This window comes from Leuciscus leuciscus, assembly GCF_965113295.1.
Source record: "Leuciscus leuciscus genome assembly, chromosome: 9".
Taxonomy (NCBI): Eukaryota; Metazoa; Chordata; class Actinopteri; order Cypriniformes; family Leuciscidae; genus Leuciscus; species Leuciscus leuciscus.
The window spans coordinates 1491941-1501940 of record NC_138733.1 but is presented as its reverse complement, the minus strand read 5'-3'; the positions used below and the strand labels follow the sequence as shown (position 1 = coordinate 1501940).

General features: G+C 43.7%; 1 protein-coding gene across 7 annotated transcripts in view; it reads left to right on the top strand.

Annotated features, from left to right (window-relative positions):
• Positions 1-10000, top strand: part of pde2a (phosphodiesterase 2A) — a 202117-nt gene that overhangs the window by 174336 nt on the left and 17781 nt on the right. For 5 of the 7 annotated variants that reach the window (XM_082179947.1, XM_082179950.1, XM_082179946.1 and 2 more), the window contains 7 exons: positions 937-976; positions 1552-1615; positions 1915-2047; positions 2351-2561; positions 3414-3526; positions 4499-4699; positions 4788-4858. In XM_082179947.1, coding sequence (XP_082036073.1) covers positions 937-976; positions 1552-1615; positions 1915-2047; positions 2351-2561; positions 3414-3526; positions 4499-4699; positions 4788-4858 — 833 coding nt within the window. The remainder of the gene's footprint in view (positions 1-936; positions 977-1551; positions 1616-1914; positions 2048-2350; positions 2562-3413; positions 3527-4498; positions 4700-4787; positions 4859-10000) is intronic. The other 2 variants (XM_082179948.1, XM_082179952.1) reach the window with 1 other exon arrangement.

Genomic DNA, 10000 nt, shown 5'->3' with positions numbered 1-10000 from the left:
GTGTCTAGGCACAGGTCCTCCATCTGATCTGGATACGGCCCGGATCCGGCTGACTACATCATGCGTTGTGGTCGTGTCTAGGCACAGGTCCTCCATCTGATCTGGATACGGCCCGGATCCGGCTGACTACATCATGCGTTGTGGTCGTGTCTAGGTGCAGGTCCTCCATCTAATCTGGATACGGCCCGGATCCGGCTGACTACATCATGCGTTGTGGTCGTGTCTAGGCGCAGGTCCTCCATCTGATCTGGATACGGCCCGGATCCGGCTGACTTCATCATGTGTTGTGGTCGTGTTTAGGCACAGGTCCTCCATCTGATCTGCATACGGCCCGGATCCGGCTGACTTCATCATGTGTTGTGGTCGTGTCTAGGCGCAGGTCCTCCATCTGATCTGCATACGGCCCGGATCCGGCTGACTACATAATGCGTTGTGGTCGTGTCTAGGCACAGGTTCACCATCTAATCTGGATACGGCCCGGATCCGGCTGACTACATCATGTGTTGTGGTCGTGTCTAGGCGCAGGTCCATCATCTAATCTGGATACGGCCCGGATCCGGCTGACTACATCATGTGTTGTGGTCGTGTCTAGGCGCAGGTCCATCATCTAATCTGGATACGGCCCGGATCCGGCTGACTACATCATGCGTTGTGGTCGTGTCTAGGCACAGGTCCTCCATCTGATCTGGATACGGCCCGGATCCGGCTGACTACATCATGCGTTGTGGTCGTGTCTAGGCACAGGTCCTCCATCTGATCTGGATACGGCCCGGATCCGGCTGACTTCATCATGTGTTGTGGTCGTGTCTAGGCGCAGGTCCACACACACTGACACACACTCTCACACACACACTCTCACACACACACTGACACACACACTGACACACACATTTGTCATTGTGTCGTTCTTGATGTTTGACTCTTATCTTTCTTCAGGCTCTTCTTCAAGTGGCCAAGAATCTCTTCACACACCTCGGTGAGTCAAACTCGCGTGGATAAATCTGAATGTTTAACATTTCCTCTCATAACTCATATTCCTAGTCTGATTGTGAATGAATCATCTGTGACGTTATTATGTTTTTTTATAACTTGTTTGTCTTCATTATCTGTCATCAAAAACCACCTCAACATATCAACTGCTTGATTTTGTTGCAAAATGTATCTATATTATCACCAGCTCTTTATATAAAGTTGAATATGAGTATATATGTAAATATATGAACGTCATTTCGCTGATGTCATGGAGGTCGTGTGGGATGATGGTTAATGTTTATCTGTAGTTTGATACAGGTTGCTGTTGCATCTTTCATCATTAGTTAGTCTTAATGTGGTTAATGTAATAAAAGGTTACAGCAATAAAATCAAACTCATAAATAGATTGCAGTCACATTACAGAAGTCAAACGGTTTCATGTGGAGATTAAACAGCTTTCATCTTCCGTGTGGATGTGGGATGAAGCTGTGACTCCGCGTGTGATGAAGGAGCTTCACATTTAAAGACTTCATGAGGAATGATGGGGTTTATTTGACTGTGTGTCTCTCTCTCGTTCAGATGACGTGTCTGTGTTACTGCAGGAGATCATCGTCGAGGCCAGAAACCTGAGCAACGCTGAGATGTGAGACACACACACACACACACACACACACGCTTAATTACGCCTCTGATCGTTTTGGGTTTCGTCCAAACCAATTCCAGCCTTGCAACTGTTCACATGACAAGAACAGCAGCCTCATAAATATCAATTACCTCCAGTCAAATATTGTAACATTTAATCAAACAGATTATACACACACATACACACACACACACACACACACACACACACACACACGTCTAATGCAGACAGAGATGAAACAGATTTATTTATTCAGGTTTCACAGTGTTATTTTAGTGATTTCTCTCTTTATCTCACAGTTGTTCTGTGTTCCTGCTGGATCGAGTCAGTCATGAACTGGTGGCCAAAGTGTTTGATGGAGGAGTCGTGAGCGATGACGAGGTGCGATGTGTGTGTGTGTGTGTGTGTGTGTGTGTGTGTGTGTGTGTGTGTGTGATGGAGGAGTCGTGAGCGATGACGAGGTGCGATGAGTGTGTGTGTGTGTGTGTGTGTGTTTGATGGAGGAGTCGTGAGCGATGACGAGGTGCGATGAGTGTGTGTGTGTGTGTGTGTGTGTGTTTGATGGAGGAGTCGTGAGCGATGACGAGGTGCAATGAGTGTGTGTGTTTGATGGGTAGGGTTAGTGTAAGGGGACAGAATATACAGTTTGTACAGTATAAAAGGAAGTACGTCTATGGAGAGTCCCCACAAAGATAGCGAACCAGACTGTGAGTGTGTGTGTATGTGCTATTATAGAGCTTGAGTAAGTGTCTCTCTCTCTGTAATAAACAGAAGGAGTTTCGTATCCCGGCGGATCAGGGAATCGCGGGTCATGTCGCCACCACTGGGAAGATCCTCAACATCAAGGATGCGTATTCCCACCCTCTGTTTTACCGTGGTGTGGACGACAGCACGGGCTTCAGGACCAGGAACATACTCTGCTTCCCCATCAAGGACGAGAACGAAGGTCTGATAGCGCAATCCTGGAGGCATTTCTTTCAAAAGTCACAATATTTCACAATATTATCACACAAAAAAAAAAAAAAAAAATTGATAATACATACTAATGTCTGTGCTGTTGATTTCCCTCCAAAATGATGTCACTTCCTGTAGGGTGATGTCATTGACTTCTGTTAGGTAAAGGGATTTTACATTGATATTGAGGAAATTAGAGCCAGTTCTTTCAATAGTCCTCAAAAAGTCATGTAGATTACACTGAAAAAAAAAAATGGTGTAGGATTTGGTGAAGAAATAGCTAGTGAATTTCACAAATATTTACAAAGAAACGGCATTGAATTAGGCATGACATTTTGAAGTTGAAAGACTCATATGTTATTTTCTTGTAAAACAAACTCCAATAATCTTTTTTTATAGTGTGTAGGCTACTGGTGAACGTTGCTGTAGATTTATATTGTTAAAGCAGTAAAGGTTCAGTCCTGACACATGTTACAAACACAATTACCTCGAACAGCCATGTTAAAATCAACCGCTAAAGGCAGACGCTCCGGAGAGAATGAACTCGAGGCGGACATTAAATGTGTGTGTACTCGAGGGCATTGTCTTTCTGTGTGTGTGTGTGTGTGTGTGTGTGTGTGTGTGTGTGAGTGATGTTTTCTGCTGTAGTCGTTCTGCTCGCTTGTAGAGATGTTGAGGGCAATCAGAGACTTTTGAGTCAAAGCGATGTTGACGTGCATCAACCATATGATCTCAGAGACGACGAGAACATTGAACTGTTCTGAGCTGCTTGTCCTGACCTCTGTCTGTCTGTCTGTCTGCCTGTCTGTCTGACTGTCTGTCTGACTCTGTGGTTTCTCATCAGAGGTGATTGGAGTGGCAGAACTGGTGAATAAAACTAACGGTCCGTGGTTCAATCGTTTTGATGAGGATCTGGCGACGGCCTTCTCCATTTACTGTGGCATCAGTATCGCTCATGTACGAGTTTCTACATTACTGAAAAACACAACTCAATAGCTTAGAAATGTTTATTTTTTATACATAATATTAATTTAATTTATTAAATTTTTGTTATATATATATACAGTCAAACCAAAAATTATTCAGACACCACATATTGTTTCATATTTCATATTGTTTTACTAGTGGGTCCAGGAGTGAGGAGAGCTAAATAAAGTAAACTGTGACATATTACACCCAAATATTCTTCATACAGTGACTACAAGTAAAATGTATTATAATTTGGGACCAAAAATGATTGGGGCACTTTGACCTGAGCATGTTTTGCTGAAGTGTTTTTTCTTTAATTGCTAATGCGACCTTTGTACACCACAGACTGAACAAAATGAAGCATTGCTTGGTAATTAGTTGAGCTAAATTGGTCATTTCTAATTGTGTAGTTAAATTTAACAGCTGACAGATATTCAACATAATTCATGTGTGAGACAGTCTAACAGAAGGATGGACAAAACCAGTCAAATATCAACTGAGTTCTTGTCATATTTTATTACCATTTTCTAAACTATAGTGAATAACCTGTGATAATGTGAGAAATGCTGAAGGTGTCTGAATACATTTTGGTTTGACTGTGTGTGTGTGTGTGTGTGTGTGTGTGTGTGTGTGTGTGTGTGTATATATATACTGTATATATAGGTTTCATATCGTTTTGAATGACAATTTATACTATTTTGTGCTACTAATTCATACAATTTATATGATTTTGTACTATTAATGTATTATTATTATTACTTTTTATGTATTATTATTATTGTGCTATACATTTATATATATATATATATATATATATATATATATATATATAAAAATATATATAAAATGCATTTGTGTTTATATATGTGATATGTGTAATATCTTATTTGTTTATTTATATCTGTGTGTGTGTGTGTGTGTGTGTGTGTGTGTGTGTGTGTGTGTGTGTGTGTGTGTCAGTCTCTCCTGTATAAGAAGGTCCACGAGGCTCAGTTCCGCAGTCATCTGGCCAATGAAATGATGATGTACCATATGAAGGTGTCGGAGGAAGAGGTCACTAAACTTCTGGACACCGGCATTGAGCCGGTCCAGATAATCCACCCCAACTTTGCAGAGTTCACTTACACGCCACGATCTCTGTCGGACGACAGCACGCCTATGGTACTGACACACACCGAACCAACAACGAGATTCACATGGACCGACTGAAGAGAAACACTGATGATGTCTGTCTGTCTGTCTCTCGCAGGGCGTTCTGAGCATGTTTGAAGACATGGGATTCATAAACACCTATAAGATCGACCTGCACACGTTAGCCAGGTACAAACACACACCTGTCCTTTCTGTCTGATTGCCCCTTTAATAGGTCAATAACAAAGACTGACGATTCAGAAATCGTCTAAGGTTATTAAGACTGTAACCATGGTTCCCTGAAAAAGGGAACAAGACACTGCGTCTAGGAATTGTACGCTGTGGGAACATCTCTGCGTCTTTGCATCGCGAAGCACTTGTGAAATCAGTCCAATAGCATGATGGAACTTCATAGGGGGGGTGACGACATGACCAGGAAACTATAAAGCAGGGAACGACAACTGGCGGCCCGCGGGCCAAAACTGGCCCGCCAGCAATATTTTCTGGCCCGCCGGATTATTTTGGAAGTCCTAAATGCTGCACAAAACTCTTCCAATACTTGAGAAAAGCCGTAGTCGCGCGGCGATTTCACCGCCGCATACTGTGTGAAACGCACATAGGGAATCATGCGGCGCGGGATTACATTTTAAAGTATAACTGTGCGTTCACACCGGACGCGAATAGCGCGTCAAATTCGCGCCTGCCGTTGAGAGTTGGGCCATCTTTTTGTTTTTTGTTTTAATTTGAAAAAACGATTGAACGAATGATCCACGGACGGTGACGGACCCATCATATTCTGCGATTATAGACCTATATAAGAGTATTTAATTTGTATCCATAGGCCGACTCTGTGTAGCTGGCCCGCCATCTACTGGCTAAAAAAAATATTGGCCCGAGGCCAAAGTTACTTGCCGACCCCTGCTATAAAGCATTCCCAGACCAAACAGTTCTGTCAGGACCATATCGTCAAAATACGATTGACAATTAGCATACAGTTTGGATTGGCGGTATGGTCCTGTTCTGGGCAAGAACTCCCTGCGCATCCATGGATAAGCAATAACCCCCCCTTAGGGTAAACAGAACAGATCCAACATGAATGTATTGCAGATATCATTAATTCAATATTTTAATGTACAACATAATTGAAGAATTTAGTCTGATTCACAGGGGAATCAGAATACCAAATCCTGACTGGACAAGAGGAGGAGCTGGGCATGGAGTAAGGGAACCTAGGTAGTTTGTGCAAAAATCCCATTCAAGACCACAAAAAGAACCACAAAAAATTTTTGTGTTGCCCTTTTGCCCCCTGATACCGCCTTTGCACACTCCCGCCTCCTGGGGTCCCCACACAAATGTGCTTTTGATTATTTTAGTCACTTTTGTTATTCTTGCCTTTTAATCAGATTCAAATTCGTGGCAGCGCTACCGCTGGGCACCCGCAGTGTCCGTTGGGTGACCATTCGGGGCAAACCGGTAACCTTTTATTCAGAGGTCGGTCGTACCGGGTCTGCCTCACGGTATGTCGCACAGGCACACGCAACGTTACTTTCTGTGAAGTTTGGGGCCGCTCAGACCCCCGAAGGACAAAGGGGGGCCGGGGACACGTGCTGTCAAAAAGACTGCTTACAGGGGCCGTGTCAGATAAGTTACAGATGGGATGCTGTTTTCGACGTAGAAATTTTCAGCCGTTGGATTCAGGGAAAAGTATAGTGGTGAAGTCCCATCTGTAAATTATTTGACAGAGCCCCTCTAGGATGTCTGTGAACTATCCATTAAAGTCCAACTGAAATCAAAATGGACCGTATTTACTTTGTTAGCACATATTCCTAGTCTTGTGGTGAACAATTAATCCGTGCAAGTTAAAACACACAAAAAAATGTTTTGGCTTCATAATCTTTAATCAAAATCTGAAAATGCCCCTCCCCTCTGCATTGGAGGACCTTCCCTGATGACGTAGGTTTGAGGACTTAGGTTGGGAAACGCTTAACCACTCCCCTCAAATTGTTAGTCTGTAATGAGCGAGAGATGGAGAGGAGGAGCGCTAGAGTAAAACCCTGCCCTCTGTTCAATATTCCTTTTCACTGGGAAATATGTCACAGGCACTGGAGAAAAGTCGTTTGCAACTTCCGGTTCCCGCGGACTTTAAAGGGTCATATTTCATAATTACAGTGGTTTTATTGACGACTTAAGGCTCCAAACTACCGCTATGTACCCCGGGAACCTGGAGCCCCAAATCGGCTTTCTTTCCGAGATATTGTCACTTCCTGTGGAAATTTGACCGGGCGTAACTCCAATAGGTTAAACGTGGGATGCTGTTTTCGATTTGAAATTTTCAGCTGTTGAATTCATATTTACATTTACATTTACATTTATTCATTTAGCTGACGCTTTTATCCAAAGCGACTTACAATTGCTATATATGTCAGAGGTCGCACGCCTCTGGAGCAACTAGGGGTTAAGTGTCTTGCTCAGGGACACATTGGTGTCTCACAGTGGATTCGAACCCGGGTCTCTCACACCAAAGGCATGTGTCTTATCCATTGCGCCACCCCCACCACCCCACCCCACCCCACCCCACCCCACCCCACCCCACCCCACATTTAATGATATTTAATAATCACAGTGGTTTTATTGCCGGCTTAAGGCTCCAGATTTCCGGCTTGGGGGGGAGTCTCCCTGTGGGTCCCCCACACCTGGAGTCTGGAGCCTCAACTCGGCTTCCTTCCTGAGATATGTTCATTTCCTGTGGAATTTTGACCGGGCATAGCTCGAATAGGCGGGGCGTGGGACGGCACCCTGCCACCCTGTGGCCGCAGGCCAAACTGCATTGGGGACGGCAGTTCCACCAAGGGAACTTCGGGGCCCCACGTTGCCCCCACTACGCTAGAGGCGCGGGACCTCCTCCCCCAGGGAGGGGGGGCAGCCTCTTGTGATGGGTGAACCCTAAAAAATAATTTAGGGGGCGCTGTGCAGTGTCCACGAACCACCATCCAATGCGCATCATTTAGGCTGTTTGGACACCCATCATCAGTAAGGGTACTTCCCTAATGGGAGGAGGGTAATTAGCTCCTGAGAAACGCGACTGAAGCAGCTTATATCTGAATACAGTGACAGGTGTCGTATTTCTATAGGTAGACATGGATCAGATGAGAGTCAGCTGACACGAGCTTAACTAACGTTACCTGCCAGAACTGACACTACGCTAGATAGTTAGCTTCTGATAGGCTGAAGCAAGCCAATCACAGGTGTGCAGTAAGTATGGCAGGGTGACGCAGCATATCGTTCCCTTTTCAGAGAACCATTCCCTCTCAAGGGAACTTACACTGCGTCTGAGAATTCAACAAACACTGTTATCGTGCAAAAGAACGGCCAGATCACATTAAAAGTTTCTGTTTTCTGTTAGAACGGTGTCATGTAAGCGGCCACTAAGTTAATAACTAATGACCTTTGCAACGGAAATGAATCAATCAAATCTAACTTTAGCTGGACAATAACTTTATTCTAGAGCTGCTGTAAAGCCAAAACAATCTCTGTTACTGTAATTTCCTATAATCACTGTAAAGCTGCTTTGAAACAATCTATATTGTTAAAAGCGCTATATAAATGAAGGTGACTTGACTTGCAGTGGAAGGATGGATAAATGTAAGTATACGTCCTTGAGATCTATCGTGACAAACCAATCCTAGGATCAGATTTGTGACATGATTTGCTTCAAAGTCAGCATTTTGAACTTGAGCTTCTTTACCGAATGCTTTAGTTGGCGCAGATCTAAAATTGGATAACATTTTTGTTCCTTTTTCCAGAACAATAAAATTACGGCTGTAAAACCTGAACGGAGGAATATGTTCTATGGCCTCCATCCCCAACTGAGCTTTTACCTCCTGTTTCATAACCAGAGCCTGAACCTAGGTGGGCGAGACCCAAACTGAATTAGGTAACCTTTTCTATGGAGTGCAAGACCCATTGAGATATATTTGGCAGAAGCTTCCACTCTGCCAAAAAATATACAAAGGAAACCAGTCTCTCGGGCCAATTTGGTGCCCTGAAGTGGCGAACCGGTGGGGAATGACCGAACTGGAACGCCTCTGCTTGCTTTTTTGCCTCCTGAAACCTCTCGACGACTGAGGTGACAGCGTCGCTGAAGAGGCCAGGAGGGGAAAGCAGGGCGTCCATTAAAAACTCTTGTCTTTCTCTTTTATTCCTGGCAAGTTTAGCCATAGATGTCTCTCCGTAGCCGCCAGGGCTTCCATAGGCTGGCCGATTGTCTTGGTCGTCTCCTTGGTGGCCTGGCAAGACACAGTCAACCAAAACTTATTCAGACACCTTCAACATTTCTCACATTATCACAGTTTATTCGCTATAGTTCCGCCTTTCCTTGACCAATCTACAGCACCAAGTTAAACATTCTGACACGAAGGTAATTTTTTAGGCTTTAAGCTTAGGATAATTCTTTTGTCGAAATGAAACGACGAAATGAAACGTAGGTTAATATCGACCAAAGACAACGAAGGAAGGCCAGCGGAGGAGAAGCACCCAAGCGTGAGTCTCAGGTTCCTATGGGAACCGGAGCTTCTAATAGATCGATGCAGTGACGCAATGACTTTTCCAATCAGCGATTGGCTCTTTTACTTAGAAGGCGGGACAGTTTCTCCCATTCATAAGTAATAGGAGTGAACTGTCTTTCTAGTCTTTGATATCTAGCTCAGGTGGGTCTGGCTCTGTGCTCACATACTATCACTAAACAAGCTGGTATTTTAAGTGAATGCAGGCAGGCCAGTCTAGTACCTGAACTCTTTTACTATGAAGCCACACTGTTGTAACATGTCATCTTGGCATTGTGTTGCTGAAATAAGCAGGGATGTCTCTTAAAAAGACGTTGCCTTGATGAAAAAAAGGGAAAAAAACCTCACAGTTCGAGCCCCAAATACGCATGAGGACAGCGGGGATCAGCTTCAAGAGAGACTGAGACAAAGAAATCTATCATGTAGCTTATCACATCATACAAAGTTTAAAACATTTAAATAGACATATCAAGTAGTAATTAATGTATATGAATCTTAGTTAGGCAATTAGAGCTGGTTTGGTTGCTGAGAGACGGAGACGGCAATTAACGCTGTTTGATTTGTGATCGTGCTGTGCTAATTCCATTCATTCGAGTATATATCGTACAAGGCTTAAATCATTTAAATATACATACAATATACAATATCATATTGTAGAACATGTCTATGATGTTGTAGCCTATTTGAGCTGATATTACTCTTGCCAAGCTCTGATTTCTGAGAGATGCGCGCATAGAGGGATTTGCGTTCGTTTCATTTTTACTCTCAC